An 18,778-nucleotide genomic window follows, 5' to 3' on the forward strand; every position below is an offset into this window, starting at 1 on the left:
CAACAGTCAGTCCAAACCTGCCCAGCTCACCCCTTCAGCTCCACCTGGACCACAAGATCTCCAGAACATCTCCAGCACCGCACACTCCACCAGCTTTCCTATCCCGGGATCATCTGCATTCTGAAAATGGGTACAAGTTGTAGGAAAGTTGGCAGGCAGCTAGCAGCTTCACTCTCCCCCAGCTGAAACCAGGCACGGAGCTCCACGAGGACAGAAATACACCGGTCCCAGCTGGTCGCAGTCTCCACACTACTCCCAGCTCTGCCGAATCCTGTAGCCCTACAGCTCCACGTGGACCACAAGATCTCCAGAACAACTCCAGCACCGCACACTCCACCAGCTTTCCTATCCCGGGATCATCTGCATTCTGGAATTGGTTACAAGTTGTAGGAAAGTTGGCAGGCAGCCAGCAGCTTCACTCTCTCCCAGCTGAATCCAGGCATGGAGCTCCACGAGGACAGAAAGACACCAGTCCCAGCTGATTGCAGTCTCCACACTACTCCCAGCTCTGCCGAATCCTGTAGCTACGCAATGGTGAGTGCTCCAAAGGGAGGATTAACAATTAAACGGGGTAAAAAACTAAAAAAACTCAGGAGCCTCATGCCAGAGCAGCCATCTCCTCGGCGCTCCTCCTCCTCCAATGTAGCAATGTTACAACCCATCAGTGTCACCAGCTACTACTGACCCCAGGACCTCCCCACCACCCACTATGGAGATGACTGGACTCCCTGTATAATGCTATTCCACACTGAGGTATCTCCATAACTCGGCTGAGATACACCCTAGAAGAGAAGTATCACAAGAATTATCCCAGGCATTCCCAGCCTGAAGTGAGTGAACTTGCAGCTACCGCCCCCCCTGAGCAGCACGGAGCAGCCAGGTCTTACCTGCACCCCCGGCGGGCCGGGGCGGCCCCAGGGACTGACTCATCCTGCTGTACCCCGGATCCCTCTGCAGAGCCCTGGCCTTGAGCTCCACACAGAGGTGGGGATCCCTCCTGCATGCCCAGGCGCCCCTCTCCTTGCCAGTCCGGAAGCAGCAGAGATTGCAGGGGGTAGAGAGTTTGGCAGCAGGAAGAGATTTGCTGTATTATTGAGCCTATGATGATGATTTCAGGCTGTGGAGAGGACATGTATGACAGCTAGTCCTGGCCGCCACTTGCGCTGCAGCAAATTTTAGGCCACGTTCTGACCACACCCATTTCACAACTAGTCACACCCATGTCCACGCCCCAACCACACCCATTTAGCACTGCTGATCAAACTGACTGGTACTGAGGGCACAGTGGCTGGCATTATGGGCACAGTGGGTGGCATTGTGGGCACAGTGGCTGGTAAAAAAAAGAAAGGGGAAAGAAAGAAAGAGCAGAGAGGGAGAGAGAAAGAAAGAGGGTAAAGAAAGAACAGAGAGCAAAAGAAAGCAAGAAAGAAAGACAAAGAAAAGAGAGAGAAAGAAAGAAAGACAGAAACAAAGGGAAAAGAAAGAACAGAGAGAGAAAGAAAGAAAGAAAGATAGAAAAAGAAAAGAAAGAACAGAGAGAGAACGAAAGAAAGAAAGAAAGAAAGAAAGAGAGAAAGAAAGAAAGAAAGAGAAAGAAAGAAAAAACAGAGCGAGCGAAAGAAAGAGAAATAAAGAACAGAGAGAGAGAATGAAAGAGGGGAAAGAAATAAAGAACAGAGAGATAGAAAGAAAAAGAAACAGAGAGAAAGAAAGAAACAGAGGGGGAAAGAAAAAGAAACAGAGAGAGAAAGAAAGAAACAGAGGGGGAAAGAAAGAGGGGACAGAAAAAAAGAACAGAGAGAGAAAAAGAAATAGGTGAAAGAAAGAACAGAGAGGGAGAGAGAAAGAAAGTGGGGAAAGAAAGAATAGAGAGAAAGAAAGAAAGGGGAAAGAAAGAAAGAACAGAGAGAAAGAGGGCAAAGAAAGAGAACAAAGAAAGAAAGAAGAGAGAAAGAAAAGGAGAGAAAGAAAGAACAGAGAAAGAAAGAAAGAAAGATTAGAGAGGGAAAGAAAGAAAGAACAGAGCGAAAGAAGGAGCAGACAGAAAGAGAAAGAAAGAGGGGAAAGAAAGAACAGATAGAGAGAAATAAAGAACAGAGACAGAAAGAAAGAGAGAGAGAAAGAAAGAAAAAGAGAGAGAAAGATTTTATAAAGATACTATACCAGTCCGGCTCACATTGTAGTGCCCACCTGAGCCTCCTGGTGCAGGACATATCATGATCCAATCACAAGGCCGACATCTCCGAGTCCAAGGCGATCCCGCTGTCCGCGCTGTCGAAGGAGGGTATGGTGATGATCTGAAGCATTCCCTGAAGTACCTCCATGGTTCTGTGAAAATCTCCAGAAATTACCTCATTTCCGGTCAGCTTCCAGCACGTCACTTCTGATGGAACGTCACGTGCGAGTTTTCAAGTGCTCCTCGGGGCTCCGCCGTGTACTCCTGTGTCCGCACAAAAAGTAAGATCCAGGTAGGGGCAGTGGGGCAGACTCTCAAAATCTGGGACAGTTGGGAGGTATGAATGCTCCCCATCATACACCTTGTACATGCATGGCTCTGCACACCTCATACACACACGGTTCCGCTTTGTATGCCCCGTACACACACCTCATACACATGCGACTCTGCTCCGTACACCTTGTACACATGAGGCCACGCTCTGTACACCTCGTACATGCGCGGCTCTGCTCCATACACCTCGTACACGTGCGGCTCCGCTCCGTACACCTCACAAATGCAGTTACATCCTGTAAACCCCTCCTGACCCCACACATACTTCCCTCATCCAGCATGATGACAACCAGCACAGCAGAGTCCTGCATGCATTGAGAGCTGTGCACACCGGACCTGTGATGAGGTCACAGGAGGGGACCGAGGCCCCTGATCATGTGCCCCCTGATTCCTCCCCTCCTGTGACCTCATCACAGGTCCTGTGCGCACAGAGCAGGGATTTATCAGTGCGGGGCTGCGGTGGCCAGTGGGTCTGTCTGGGAGGGCGAGGATGGGGTCGATGCATGGGGAGCGTGGCGGCTCAGTGCAATATGGAAAAAATAAGGTTCCGCTAGGGACAGTGGAACAGGCAAACAAAAACGGGACTGCTGCCAGATCGAGCACGGTTGGGAGCTATGGTGGTGGATTATAATGGGGCAATTTACCCTGGACTGGTGGGCCCCCCACACCACTGGGCCCTGGGCTGCCGCCCAGATTGACCTCATTATAATCCGCCACTGTATGAGATACATGGCTCCATAGAATTCATAGCACAGAACTTGGTAGTTGATGGCAGCCAGTTATGAAACTTTGGTGTTCAGATTATGTTGGACATGTTTTAGTAGGTTAAGCCCTTGCACCCCTTTCATGAGCTGGAAGGGTTTGTGTAAGGCAGTATGCAAATGATCAAATGATTACCATCAGTCTAAGCACTTGTAATGTAGCGACTCCAATAAATTGTTTTTTTTTGTAAAGTACTAAATTTACAAGTCCGACTCATGAAAAAATTTTTCATTTGAACCATGCTTTAATACTTGGTATGGTTCTATAAGGTGCAGCCTTTTTCAAGGCCTCACAGATTTTACAGTAAGGCACTACCCAAGCTCTTTCCCTTTTCTGCAGTTTATACATTTTTCTCCAGTTAAAATATTGCTTGTATTTCTCTTCATCTTTGTCTAAACTCAGAAGATAAGAAGCCAATTCCTGAGTGTTTAAAAAGTCATCAGCATGAATAAAGGCATCTCCTGGAATGAACCGCTCATAATTTGTTCGTGGTGGACCCAACACAACAGGAACACATCCTGAGTAAAGTGCGTTGTGCCAGAATTTTTCTGTTATATAGTCTTCATGGATGGAATTCTCAAAAGCTAAGTAAAATTTGTATGTTGAGAGTGTTTCGACATGTCTGTCTCTTGGAAGTTGAAGATGTTGCCTTCCGTATATGTCAACATGTAAGTAGTTCTTTAGCTGTTGATAATATTGAACTCTTTTAGATTTTACTTTCCAATTACTTACTGCCCATGCCACCAGCTTTGTCTTCTTAGGGATTGTAAAATTTACTGCCCCGTACTGCTTTTCTATCCAACCATATGGAGTAAAAATGTCAGAGTCGGCCCTGTAGGACATTGTAAGGTTGATAAGATTGTCCATAAATGAAAGGTTCGGACAATGACTTGGAGATTCTAGGCTAAGCCAAATCCAGTACTGGTTAGATGGTCTTGGTGCCTGAGGTAGTTGTTGCTTAAAACGGGACACATCTCTGTGGTGGATTACAACAGCATTTGCTGATGAGTACATGTTACGGTCTGCAGTATAAAAGCAGTCAGATCCATCAAACTGTTCTGGACAATTGTTCAGAGGAAATTTTTTGCCAAAGGGAAATGTCCATAGCAATATAACTAGTGCAGGTTCTCTTGACGAAACTGTTGAAGTCACTAAATTTATTTGTGGGTCCAAACTGAGAGCTTTTATTTTGTTCACCATTGTGAAAATGGTAGCAGAGAGGAATATTTGCAAAATGACAATGAAAAAGATCTTGCTCAGTTTCAAAGAGTTGACTGTGGGAGGCATTTGCAGAGTAAATGTCTATATTTGGATCCGAGGAAGAAATTTATTTCCCTTCCCTATTCATAGATTTGAAGGTTTGTTGTGGAAACTATGATGAAAACACAAACAACATATATATTACTATCGACAATTAACGATTGCTACTTTTTAAAAAAATTGTCTCAAGATTAAATATTAATTTACTGTTAAATTACTCAAAATGCATTAAGTTTTTACATTGATTCAGTTTTGGAAACATTCTCATGTGTCTTGATATTATTGGTACATATTTACGGAACTCACCTGATGAGGTTTTCTTTATTCCCGCTCCAAAAATCCACCACCCAATATGTTTAGTACTGATGAGAAGCAGTTTCTTGTGTACTGATTCTTACCGGCTAGCCTACAACAAATGAATGATAAATCCATCATCCATGTACAAGAGGATTCAGAAAGACTAAGCTAATGGGCTTGTGTACAAAGAGTAGTAAAGGGGCACTATAACAAGTATGAAACAGCAATAATGAGACATAAGAGGTTTTTTTTTAAGCAATTCTAAATGAAAATTTTTATCATTTTCCAAGATTTAAAGTGTTAAATTACATTTATTCAAGGAGCAATATCTTACACAAATGAATCATACCCTTAGCATTGCTTTATTCAGACTCATATTTTGATTTCAAACATGACACTAACAGCTTGAGATGTTGGATACTCTGATTAATTAAATTTGCTAGCTGAATGAAATGTTTCCCCCAAAAAATTAAATCACAGGTACTCAACTTGCCCTTAAAATATGTGAGTAACATTCTGAGGTTCAAAAATAGCAAAGGTATTGGGAAACAATTTATTAAAACTTAACCGCTATTAGGCCATAAAAATAAGTTAAGTGCGCAAGCCTAAATTACCACAGATATACGAACACAAAACATAAATGATTAAAAATTATGCAAAAGTACCATCTAATAGACTGTATATAACATGGGGTGCTAGGAATATAGTATAAATCAATTATTGTGCCATACCATAATTGTCAGACTGGTATGTCTACCCTACTTGTGCAGGCCCTCATGATTCACACAAAATGGACACGGATATTATAGTAAAAAGGAACAATCTCATCAGACTGATATTGAGATGCATAGATGAGTTCCCTTAGGGCCCAAAAAGTGTGGATGATTCACAGTGGCTGGATAATATAGCCTTTCCTTAGATACCCTTAGATTGAACATCCAGAGCTCCAATGAAGATAACTCCCAACATATTTCGTCTATAGCCCAGATTAATAAGGGGATGGAGAAAATGATTGCTTTGTCCTCAGCAGTTTCATGATTGACCACAAAAGATCCTCTCCATAGTGTGCCCCCTGTCAGCTCTCTCCTATATATATTTGATTCGTACATGGCGCTGGAAGGTACCATTTTTTTCCCCATTCTAGGGTGGTTATGGGTCCTTCCTCTCCATCCCCTAAGTTGGGTCTCGTGAAACCCTTCGGTGTTCTCCTCTTCCATAGTTTGTATCATCCACTCTTCTCCCTAATTCATCAAATCTTTGCGAAACCCCTCTTTGGCTTCTGTTGTCCTGATATCTCCAATCCAAACCATGCCAGATTAATCCAGGGCCCTGAAGGAACTGATCTAGGCATCTCAATAGGAGTTGCTGAGATTGTTCATTTTTACTATTATCTCTTTTGTATGAATCACGAGTGTCTGCACAAGTAGAGTGGACATACCAGTTCGACGATTATGGTATGGCACAATAAATGATTTATACTATATACCTTGTACTCACTGGTATAAACAGTCTAGTGGGAGGTGCTTTTGTCTCATTTTTGCATGTTTGTGGTAGCTTAGGCTTGCTCACTTAGCTTATTTTATTTTTATAGCCTAACAAAGGTTACATTTTATTTAATAAGCTGTTTCCCAATACCTTTGCTATTTTTGGATTTATAACCAAATGCCTTATCTAATTACGAGGTTAATATTAACATTCTAAGGTCTCATACGACTATATTGAACCCTCTTTGATCTTTTTAACGTAAAAACAAGCTTATTAATTTACTTGTCTCTGGTTAAAAAGACCAGAACACTGCACAATCAAATGTTTCAGGCTACTTAAATTATAAAAAGAGTCTAAAAATGTTGACCTTATTAGTGCTAATGGAAGGAGTCATACCTTTTTTACGTTGTGTTGCATGGTAAAAATGATGTTTTTGCAAATTTCAAGAGCTTTGTTACAGTGCTGTGCAAATTAATTGGGACAAAGCATTTTTTTAAGTAAAATTGTAAGTTGGTTACCAGTCAGTGATTCAAACCCGTTTTAACTGTTTTGAACAGGCACTCACACCTGTTCTAAGCAGTTAAAACTGGTTTGAATCACTGACTGGTAACCAACTTACAATTTTACTTAAAAAAATGCTTAGTCCCAATTAGTTTGCACAGCACTGTATTTCTGCTAAATGAAGAAGTGATAGCTTTTTCGCAGGCTGTCTAAAATTATCCTTTTATTGAGGGAGCAGAAATATTTGTGCTGTCTGAAAACAATGGCTTCTCAAACTGGGTTGCCAACCATCCGTAACTTTACAGAAAGTAAAAACCAGGTGCTTTTTCTGTCGTCCACGGTGTCTGGTGGAAAAAAAATCTACATCTGGGATTTTCTTTTAAATGCCTGCAATTTGTCACTGCTCATGGCTAAAAAGACATGTGAAGTACTAACAGGACCTACCTAACCAAAAGGAGGAGGAAGAGGAACGCTACTCACAATCACCAATGAGTGCACCAGGTCTCCATTTGAATCCTCTCCCGCCATGTTTCAAGGCTGAAAGAGCGCAGGACCTCAGTGTGTCCTAAATGATTTATATACAGCAGTCTCAATGTATCATATATGTTATATACACAGCAGTCTCCGTGTATCCCATGTGATGTACATACAATATTCTCACTATATCCTATGTGAGGTATACAGCAGTCTCAGTATGTCCTGTGTAATGTACAAAGAGCAGTCTGTGTACCTACTGTATGTCATGTACAATCAGCAGTCTTAAGCCCCCGTCACACTAAGCGAGATCACAAGTTTTGTGACGCAACAGCAATCTCGCCAGCGATCTCGCTGTGTGTGACAAGTATCAGCGACCACCCCACCCCCCCCGCCGGGTATCACTGATCATGCTCTAGTGTCCTGGGCCATTTTTTGATCGATAGTCTCCCGCTGGCCAGCACGCATCGCGTGTGGCAGCGGGAGACCATCGATCAGCGAGCTCCCAGCGCTGTAAGCAGACGCTGGGAGCTGGTATCCAAGGTAAACAGCAGGTAACTAAGCGCTGTGCACGCTTAGTTACCCGCTGTTTACCTTAGATACCAGCTCCCAGCGTGAGCAGGCTGGTATCCAGGGTACACAGCGGGTAAATAAGTGACGCGCGCACTTGTTACCCGCGTCGTCGCTGGTCCTGATCGCTGGTGAGATCTGCCTGTTTGACAGCTCACCAGCGATCATGTAGTGACACACCAGCGATCCTGACTAGGTCATATCGTTGTCGGGTTCGCTAGTGCATCGCTTAGTGTAACGGGACCCTTAGTGTATCCTATGTGATCTATACTGCAGTCTCAGTGAATCATACAGTGGGGAAAAAAGTATTTAGTCAGCCATCAATTGTGCAAGTTCTATCACTTAAAAAGATGAGAGAGGCCTGTAATTGACATCATAGGTAGACCATAACTATGAGAGACAAAATGAGATAATCCAGAAAATCACCTTGTCTGATTTGGCAGGATTTATTTTGCAAATTATGGTGGAAAATAAGTATTTGGTCATTAACAAAAGTTAATCTCAATATTTTGGTATATATCCTTTGTTGGCAATTACAGAGGTCAAACATTTTCTATACGTCTTCACAAGGTTGGCACACACTGTTGGTGTTATGTTGGCCCATTCCCCCATGCAGATCTCCTCTAGAGCAGTGATGTTTGGGCCTGTCGCTGGGCAACACGAACTTTCAAATACCGCCAAAGGTTTTTTATGGGGTTGAGATCTGGAGACTGGCTAGGCCACTCCAGGACCTTCATATGCATCTTACGAAGCCACTCCTTTGTTGCCCTGGCAGTGTGCTTGGGATCATTATCATGCTGAAAGACCCATCCACGTTTCCACTTCAATGCCCTTGCTGATGGAAGGAGGTTTGCACTCAAAATCTGACGATACATGGCCCTATTCATACTTTCATGTACACAGATTAGTCGTCCTGGTCCCTTTACAGAGAAACTGTTAGGAGTCAGATTTCTGATGATACTATGCAGGAATCCAGACCCTCACATTCTGCAGTCTCCTGCGCTTTATCTACTGCAGAAGAGATTGCAGAGGAGATTGCCTTGCAGCAAATCTCTCCAGAGGCTAAGTTCTTCCATCTGCCTTCTGAGCATGCTCATGAGACGATCTCCCATGCGAGATCGGGAGTCATGTGCTCAGGTCCCGCTCCAGATCTCATTGGTCCATTTCGGAGGTCTGGAAGCTCCTGGAAGGTCCCGGCTGCTATAAAAGGAGCACATGGCTGTTCCGCCATGCGCTAGTATAGTCATACTTGCTGCTGTGTGAATGAGGATGGATGCATGATCTGGTGAATGACTCATTTGAAACCCCTACCCTTTGATATTACACTTGTGTTAGGGATTGAGTTATTGCCAGTACCAGCGCCAGCGCACTATTGCTCCATAGCCACAGCTGCTAGCGTCCGACATTGCGCTTGCGCCATAGCAGTGTCATTGAGCAGCTGTATCCACGCCGCGCTGCAGTAGCAGCCCTCTTGAGCATTCGCGGCTGCGACGCTATACATACGGACACTCACGGTAGGTCTAGAAGGACTTAGTGCCACCATCTTAGGCTACTCCTGTGACCATATACCATGAGTGTTATTTCTCTGAGCTCCTGTGACCCTAACAGGCTCAGCACTTTATGTTCTGTAGCATCTCTGTGACTAAACAGTGACTGCTCTGCGCACCTGGGTGAAGGTTAACCCCGTGCGCACCTCCGCCATATTGCTCTGCCACCAGCTAGCAGCGGTTATACCATCTACCGCATGGTGGACCCCGAGCGGCGAACGCACTTTATTTATATTTTTATTTTGTGCTTTCCCCCATTCCAAACAGAAACAGCCTCAATGCATGATGTTGTCACCCCTATGCTTCACAGTAGGTATGGTGTTCTTTAGATGCAAGCCAGCATTCTGTCTTCTCCAAACATGATGAGTTTTGTTTCTACCAAACAGTTCTACTTTGGTTTCATCAGACCATATTACATTCTCTCAGTACTCTTCTGGATAATCCAAATGCTCTCTAGCAAACTTCAGACAGGCCCAGACATGTACTGGCTTAAGCAGGGGGACACGTTTGGCAATGCAGGATGAGTCACTGGCGGTGTAGCATGTTACTGATGGTAGCTTTTGTTACGGTGGTCACAGCTCTATGCAGGTCATTCACTAGGTCCCACCATGTGGTTCTGGAATTTTTGCTCACCGTTCTTATGTTCATTTTGACCCCATGTGGTGAGATCTTGCGCGGAGCCCCAGATCGAGGGAGATTATCAGTGGTCTTGTATGTCTTCCATTTTCTTGTTATTGCTCCCACAGTTGACTTCATCACACCAAGCTGCTTGCCTATTGCAGATTCAGTCTTCCCAGCCTGGTGCAGGGCTGCAATTTTATTTCTGGTGTCCTTCGACAGCTCTTTGGTCTTCACCATGGTGGAGTTTAGAGTGTGACTGTTTGAGGTTATGAACAGGTGTCTTTTATTCTGATAACAAGTTCAAACAGGTGCCATTACTACAGGCAATGAGTGGAGGACAGAGGAGCCTCTTAAAGAAGTTACAAGTCTGTGAGAGCCAGAAATCTTGCATGTTTTTAGGTGACAAAATACATATTTTCCAACATAATTTGAAAAATAAAACTTGCCAAATCAGACAAGGTTATTTTCTAGATTTGTTTTCTCATTTTGACTCTCATAGTTGTGTGTTATGATTGAGTCACCGTAGAAAGCAGACACAAAAATATAAGCTACGTCCAGAAAACCAGAGAAGTTGGCAACTATCAGATTGCAGACCCCTGAACCTATCAACACAACTAGCAGTAGCCGTGGGGGGTTCCTACGGTGCCTTAGACCCCTCGATCACAGCCGGAGAGCTAAATAGCCTAAAGACAGAAAAGGAAATCTAAACTGCCCCAGAGCAGACCCCAAAGCAAAAGGCAGCCCCCAACATATAATGACGGTGAAGCAAGATGAAAAAACACTCACACAGATAGAAAGATAGGCTGAGCAAACGATGGGGCCCAAGCTAACTAAACAGAACAGGAAAGGAAGGTTGCTGTCTGCAATCTGCCAAAACCCTATCAAAGACATAAGCCAACAAGTAAAACAAAGTCAAAGCACAAATGCAAAAAGCCGAGCAGAAAACTTAGATTTAGAAGAGCAGGAATTCAGACTGGTCTCCAAGGATCCCACAGAGAAATCACCCGCAGGGCAGAAGGGCGTTGGCAGCCTTATATCCAGTCAGTAACTCCACTCAGCCAGTCATCATCATTAGGCTCAGGTGTTTGATAATCAGGCTCACTACCTTTCTTTACCAGAAGAGGGAGTTCCTCGGGCCTCAGTAGTGAAGGGGAAAATGAACTCACAACAGTACCTCCCCCTTGAGGAGGGGTCACCGAACCCTCAACCACGCCACCAGGGCGATCAGGGTGAGCCCGATGAAAGGCACGCACCAATCTTTTGGCATGAATATCAGAGGCAGAGACCCAGGAATTATCCTCCTGACCATAACCCTTCCACTTAACCAAATACTGGAGTCTCCGTCTAGCCAGACGGGAATCCAGTACGTTCTCTACCTCATATTCCATGTTACCTTCAACCAATACAGGGTCTGGAGGTGCCACCCCCGGAAAAACAGGTTCAGCAAACCTTTTCAACAAAGATTTATGGAACACATTATGGATTTTAAATGTGACAGGAAGAGCCAAACGAAAAGAGACTGGATTAATAATCTCCAAAATCTTGTAAGGTCCAATAAATCTAGGATTAAACTTAGGAGAAGCCACCTTCATAGCAATATTTTTTGATGATAACCACACCATATCACCAACCTTAAACTGGGGACCAATGGTCCTATGTCGGTTGGAAAACCGCTGGGCCTTTTCCTGGGAGAGAGATAACTTATCCACCACTTGGTCCCAGATCTGGTGCATTCTCTCCACCACAGTGTCAACACCTGGGCAGGCAGAGGGCTCCACCTGCCCTGAAGAAAATCGAGGATGAAACCCAAAGTTACAAAAAAAAGGTGACATCAAATTGGCAGAACTAGCTCTATTATTTAAAGCAAATTCGGCCAAGGGCAAAAATGAAACCCAATCATCCTGATCAGCAGAAATAAAACATCTCAAATACGACTCCAAGGTCTGGTTTGTTCTCTCTGTCTGCCCATTGGTCTGAGGGTGAAAAGCAGAGGAGAAGGACAACTGAATTCCCAGCTTGGAACAGAAAGTTCTCCAAAATCTAGACACAAACTGAACTCCTCTGTCAGATACAATGTTCTCAGGAATCCCGTGCAAGCGAACCACCTGTTGCAAAAACAGGGGCACCAACTCAGAGGAAGACGGCAACTTAGGGAGTGGTACAAGATGAACCATCTTAGAGAACCTATCACAAATCACCCAAATAACAGTCATCCTTTGAGAGACAGGCATATCAGAGATGAAATCCGTTGAAATATGGGTCCATGACCTCTTGGGGACAGGCAAAGGCATCAACAACCCACTAGAGCGAGAACACAATTTAGACCGGGAGCACGTCCCACAGGACTGCACAAAATTCCTGACATCACGAGACAAGGAGGGCCACCAAAAAGACCGACTCGCCAGATCTCTAGTACCAAAAATACCTGGATGACCAGCCAAAGCAGAGCAATGAACTTCAGACATCACTCTCTTCTTCCACTGGTCAGGAACATACAACTTTCCACTGGGACAACGCTCAGGTTTGTCCTCCTGGAACTCTTCCAGAGCACGTCTCAAATCGGGCGAGATGGCAGAAAGAACTACCCCTTCGCCTAAGATGGTAGCAGGCTTGGTCACCACAGGAGAATCAGCAAAGAAGCTCCTAGAGAGGGCGTCTGCCTTAACATTCTTAGTTCCAGGAAGAAAAGAAACCACAAAATCAAAATGTGTAAAAAACAAGGCCCACCTAGCCTGTCTAGGGTTCAAGCGCTTTGCCGACTCTAGGTAAATCAAATTCTTGTGGTCAGTGAGGACCACGACTTGATGCTTAGCTCCCTGCAACCAATGTCTCCACTCCTCAAATGCCCATTTCATGGCCAACAGTTCCCGATTCCCCACATCATAGTTACGCTCAGATGGAGAGAACTTTCGGGAAAAGAAAGCACAGGGATTCATTTTAGATGTTACAGGATCCTTTTGGGACAAAACAGCTCCTGCACCAATCTCAGAAGCATCCACCTCTACCTGGAACGGGAGTGAGACATCAGGTTGCCGCAAAACCGGGGCGGAGGTGAATCTTCGCTTCAGCTCCTGAAAGGAAGAAACAGCCTCCGGAGACCAATTTAACACATCAGCACCCTTCTTAGTCAAATCAGTCAATGGCTTGGCAATGCTAGAAAATTTTGCTATAAATTTCCGATAAAAATTAGCGAAACCCAAAAACTTCTGGAGGGCCTTCAAAGAAGTGGGCTGAACCCAATCGTAAATGGCCTGTATCTTGGCCGGGTCCATTTCAATAGTTGACGGGGACAAAATAAATCCCAAAAAAGAAATCCTCTGTACTCCAAAAAGGCATTTAGATCCTTTGACATACAGGGAATTCTCCCTCAAGATCCGGAGCACAGTCCGAATATGTTCCACATGAGAATCCCAATCCTTGGAGAAGATCAAAATATCATGCAGATAGATAATCAAAATTTTATCGACAAAATCTCGGAAAATATCGTTCATGAAGCACTGGAAGACAGAAGGGGCATTAGTGAGCCCAAAAGGCATCACCAGGTACTCAAAATGTCTCTCCGGAGTATTAAACGCCGTCTTCCATTCATCCCCATGCTTAATGCGAATAAGATTATACGCCCCCCTGAGGTCAAGCTTGGTAAACCAGCAAGCACCTTTAACTCTGGAGAATAGATCAGAAATCAGGGGTAACGGATACTGATATTTAACAGTAATTTTGTTGAGGGCACGATAATCAATACAAGGTCTTAATGATCCATCCTTTTTGGCTACAAAAAAAAACGGCACCTAAGGGTGACGAGGATGGTCTAATATGACCCTTCTCCAACGCCTCCTTAATATAGGATCGCATAGCCTCGTGCTCGGGTACAGATAAATTGAAGAGCCGACCCTTGGGAAATTTACACCCCGGGCTCAGTTCAATTGCACAGTCATAACTCCTATGGGGAGGCAGAGACGCAGACTCATTCTCACTAAATACATCATAAAAGTCCGCCAAATAATCAGGAACATCATGCGACTGAGGAGAGGTGGAAAACACCGGAGCCTCACTAAAGGCACACTGACAACCCCAACTCACCACAGACACAGATTTCCAATCCAAAACTGGATTATGAATTTGTAACCAGGGAAACCCCAGAACAATAGTATCATGCAGATTATGCAACACCAAAAATCTGCAATTTTCTTGATGGTCTGGGGCGACCCGCATTACCACCTGGGTCCAAAACTGAGGTTTATTTTTAGCCAAAGGAGTAGCATCAATCCCCCTCAAAGGGATAGGCGTCTGCAGAGGTGTCATCGGAAATCCACAATGTTTAGCAAAATCCAAGTCCATTAGGTTTAGGGCTGCTCCCGAATCCACAAAAGCCTTGGCAGAAAATGTGGACAGGGAGCAGATCAGCGTAATAGCCAGAAGAAACTTAGGTTGAACACCACCAACAGAAAACATGTGTGCAAAGCGTTTCTCTCGTTTAGGACAGACAGAAATAATATGCGAGGCATCTCCACAGAAAAAACACAACTTATTACGCCTTCTGAACTCCTGACGCTGCTCTCTGGACAAAACTCTATCACATTGCATAGGTTCAGACATTTGTTCAAAAGGTGGCAACACCTCTCGTGCAGCTTTGCGTTCGCGCAAACGCCGATCAACCTGAATGGCTAATGACATAGAATCGTCAAGACCAGAGGGAACAGGAAATCCCACCATGGTATCTTTTACGGCTTCTGATAACCCCTTCCGAAAGAGAGCAGCCAAGGCATTATCATTCCAGGTAGTAAGTACTGCCCACTTTCGGAATTTTTGACAGTACAATTCTGCAGAATCTCGACCCTGGTTCAATGCCAGCAGGGTCTTTTCAGCCTGATCAATGGCATTAGGTTCGTCATACAACAACCCCAAGGCCTGAAAAAATGCGTTCACATTAGTCAGAATAGGATCATCTGGTTTCAAAGAAAACACCCAATCCTGGGGATCGCCACGCAGCAAAGAGATGACAATTTTAACCTGCTGCGCGGAGCTCCCTGACGAGTTAGGCTTCAAGGCAAAAAATAATTTACAATTATTTTTGAAATTCAAAAATTTAGACCGATCCCCAAAAAATACATCAGGTGTAGGAATCTTTGGTTCAGCAGCATGTGAATGAGCAAGGAAGGTGGAAATTCCCCGCACTTCCGCAGCGAGCTGCTCCACACGATCAGACAATTGCTTTATCTCCATTGAGAGAAAAAAAAATTCCCCCTACGGCCTCAGAGATATAGAGGAAAAAATATACACACTTTTTTTTTTTTTTTTCAATTCTTTTCTGCTATTGAGTACCCTAGGATCTGCGGTATGGCGGGTGATTCTGTTATGATTGAGTAGAAGGCAGACACAAAAATATAAGCTACGTCCAGAAAACCAGAGAAGTTGGCAACTATCAGATTGCAGACCCCTGAACCTATCAACACAACTAGCAGTAGCCGTGGGGGGTTCCTACGGTGCCCTAGACCCCTCGATCACAGCCGGAGAGCTAAATAGCCTAAAGACAGAAAAGGAAATCTAAACTGCCCCAGAGCAGACCCCAAAGCAAAAGGCAGCCCCCAACATATAATGACAGTGAAGCAAGATGAAAAAACACTCACACAGATAGAAAGATAGGCTGAGCAAACGATGGGGCCCAAGCTAACTAAACAGAACAGGAAAGGAAGGTTGCTGTCTGCAATCTGCCAAAACCCTATCAAAGACATAAGCCAACAAGCTGATATGGAAAAAGACCCTGAAGCAGCTAGGCTTCAAAAACTAAATCAGCACTCAGGTATTTTCAGAAGACAGAGCTAAAGGAATTCAGCTCACCCCAGCAGGGAATGGCAGAAATCCAGAAAAACAAAGCAAAACAAAGTCAAAGCACAAATGCAAAAAGCCGAGCAGAAAACTTAGATTTAGAAGAGCAGGAATTCAGACTGGTCTCCAAGGATCCCACAGAGAAATCACCCGCAGGGCAGAAGGGCGTTGGCAGCCTTATATCCAGTCAGTAACTCCACTCAGCCAGTCATCATCGTTAGATTCAGGTGTTTGATAATCAGGCTCATTACCTTTCTTTACCAGAAGAGGGAGTTCCTCGGGCCTCAGTAGTGAAGGGGAAAATGAACTCACAACAGTTGTGGTCTACCTATGATGTCAATTACAGGCCTCTCTCATCTTTTTAAGTGGGTGAACTTGTACAATTGGTGGCTGACTAAATACTTTTTTCCCCACTGTATATGACGTATACATCAGCCTCAGTCTATACTATGTGATGTATATCCAGAAATCTCAGTGTATGCTATGTGATATATACACCAGTATCTTATGCAATATATCTATACACAGCAGAGTCTTAATGTAACCTGTGTGATGTATACAAGAGCCTCAGTGTTTCTATATGATTCATAAAATAGGCTTAGTGTATCCTATTTGATATATTTACAGCTGTTTGAGTTTATCCTGTTATGTATACAGCAGAATCTCAGTGTATCTTCTGTAATGTTTAGGCTATGTGCACACGTAGCAGAAAATTTCTGCTTAAAAACCTGACTCCCTTCCCAGAAGCAGCGAGCTTTTTTCTGCGCGTTTTCCGCAAGTTTTCTGCGCGTTTTTTGCACTTTTTTTGCGCAAAAAACTTACAGTTTTTATGCGTTTTTTTCGCGCGGTTCCTGACACATAGAAATAGCCAGAAATGCAGAAAAATCTGCGAAATTAATGAGCATGCTGCATTTTTTACCGCAAAGCGTTTTTTTCGCTGTAAAAACGCATCAATATGCACAAAAATTGGAAAATGCTTAGAAATGAATGAGAAGCTTATTTTTAGCGTTCTTATAGCGGATTTATAGGCAAATAAGCTAAAAAAACGCTGTGTGTGCACACAGCCTTACAGAAGTCTCATTGTATTGTATGTGATGTATAAAATAGGCTCAGTGTATCCTATGTAATGTATACAGCTAAGTGTATCTTATGTGATTTAAATACAGCTGTCTAAGTGTATTTTATTTATTATATATACAGCAGTCTCAGTGTATCCTATATGATGTATATTAAGAAGGCTTAGAGTATCCTATGTGATTTTATATAAAGCTTGCTCAGTTTATCCTACGTATATATATAAGAATCAGTGTATTATATGTGATGTGTGATGCTAGCCACTACTCACAGACTTACCTTAAGGGTATGTGCACACGTTGCGGATTCGTGTGCGGATCTTTCCACGTGGAATCTGCAGAATCCGTAGGTAAAATGACTTGCGTTTTACCTGCAGATTTTGTGCGGATTTGGCATGCGTTTTTACACCTGTGGATTCCTATAATAGAATGGGTGTAAAAATGCTGTGGAATCCTCACATAGAATTGACATGCTGCGGACAATAAACCCTTGTGTTTCCGCACAGAAATTTCCGCAGCAAGTGCACAGCGTTTTTTTTTCTCCATTGGATATCATTGTACTGTATTCTCTGGCAAATCCGCAGGGGATCTGCAGGGCCAAATCTGCTGTGGATCCGCACAGGAATCTGCAACGTGTGCACATACCCTAAAGCAGGACAGTAAAGAGGTCCATGATCAGTACCAAGATGGCTCGTAATATGCAAAGGCACCAGACAAAAGCATAGTCAAGTAACAGTCCAAGGTCAGAGTATCAGGAGCGTAGCGGATCAATACAAAGGGGTAAGTCAAATGGAAGGTCAAAAAGTTAAATCCTAGGTCGGCAATGGAGATCAGAATGAAACTTGGAGTAGTGATCAAGCATGCACATGGAGCGCCCCGCGCATGTGCACAGCAGCAGCGCATTAGCAGACAGGGCCGTGGGGTACTCAGTACCGGGCCCGTCGACTTCAATGGGGGACGGTGTCACGGCGGCGGTGACCTGGTCCGTGGCCCTGGGGCGTCCATTAAATAAAAAAGGGAAGGGGAAAAGTTGTTTGTGATGTTGAAGTGTGGCAAAAATGAAGATAAAGTTTGTAGATTATTAAATACGTGACGCCACCTGTGGCATTCTGGTCAGAGATGACCAGCGCTACAGTGTTGTTCCCTTGAGACTGTTGGTGTGTCGCAGCTGAGATGAAAATAGCTCTCCACAGGTAGAGCAATAGTCCCAAAGCAAAGATGTTAGATTAATAGTGAAGATTGCGGTGAACGTTGGGGTGCAGAGAAATGAGAGAAGGACACAGAGAGGTGCAGTTTCTTTACGTTTTACTGGCAATTAGTTGCAATCCGGAGTACCATATACAGGTGATGGAATGAGTCCGGCTCGCCTGGAAGCATTCAGGGGATCCACCCTGCCAGGTGGGGGTTTAGGACCTTCCTTCTGCGCTTTGTGTGCGGGTCTCTGCTGCTTATAACTAAGCTGAGACCCTCTATTTCATGATGGTTTCTCTAACCTGTACGGCTGTCAGCTTGAGCCTATTCCACGGGTACCGTCCTTTTCACCGTCAGCCCCGGGCTCCTTATTTGCTGCCATGCCCTCAGGTGTTCAATGTCGCACAGGAACTTACAGTCCCCTGTACTTTCAGATTCAGCAGTCAGGACATACAGCTCCTGACCACCAAGGACTCTGACGTCCCTTTTCTCTCTATTAGCGCTTCGCTCTGGGGTCTGCTCTTGTCCTTTCCCTCTTCACAGATCAGCTCCCTGTCTTGAACTCCTCACAGATCAGCTCCCTCTTCTGAACTGACTGGACCTTCCAGAAAGATCTTTTTACCTCACGTTTAACTGTCTTATCATTTGTTCTCAGCTCACAG

At 44.3% G+C, this 18,778-nt stretch overlaps 1 protein-coding gene across 2 annotated transcripts in view; it reads right to left on the reverse strand.

Moving 5' to 3' along the window:
- Positions 1 to 3,495: 3,495 nt before the first annotated feature.
- The window catches only part of LOC141058254 (3-galactosyl-N-acetylglucosaminide 4-alpha-L-fucosyltransferase FUT3-like), a 92,192-nt gene continuing 76,909 nt past the window's right edge, over positions 3,496 to 18,778 (reverse strand). For both annotated transcript variants that reach the window (XM_073554427.1, XM_073554426.1), the window contains exons 2-3: positions 4,838 to 4,937; positions 3,496 to 4,643 (exon numbers count right to left, since the gene is read on the reverse strand). In XM_073554427.1, the coding sequence (XP_073410528.1) occupies positions 3,500 to 4,558 (1,059 nt within the window). In that variant the 5' untranslated portion in view covers positions 4,559 to 4,643; positions 4,838 to 4,937 and the 3' untranslated portion in view covers positions 3,496 to 3,499. The remainder of the gene's footprint in view (positions 4,644 to 4,837; positions 4,938 to 18,778) is intronic.

This window comes from Dendrobates tinctorius, unplaced genomic scaffold (genome assembly GCF_039654945.1).
Source record: "Dendrobates tinctorius isolate UK_male_01 unplaced genomic scaffold, ASM3965494v1 ptg000211l, whole genome shotgun sequence".
Classification (NCBI taxonomy): Eukaryota; Metazoa; Chordata; class Amphibia; order Anura; family Dendrobatidae; genus Dendrobates; species Dendrobates tinctorius.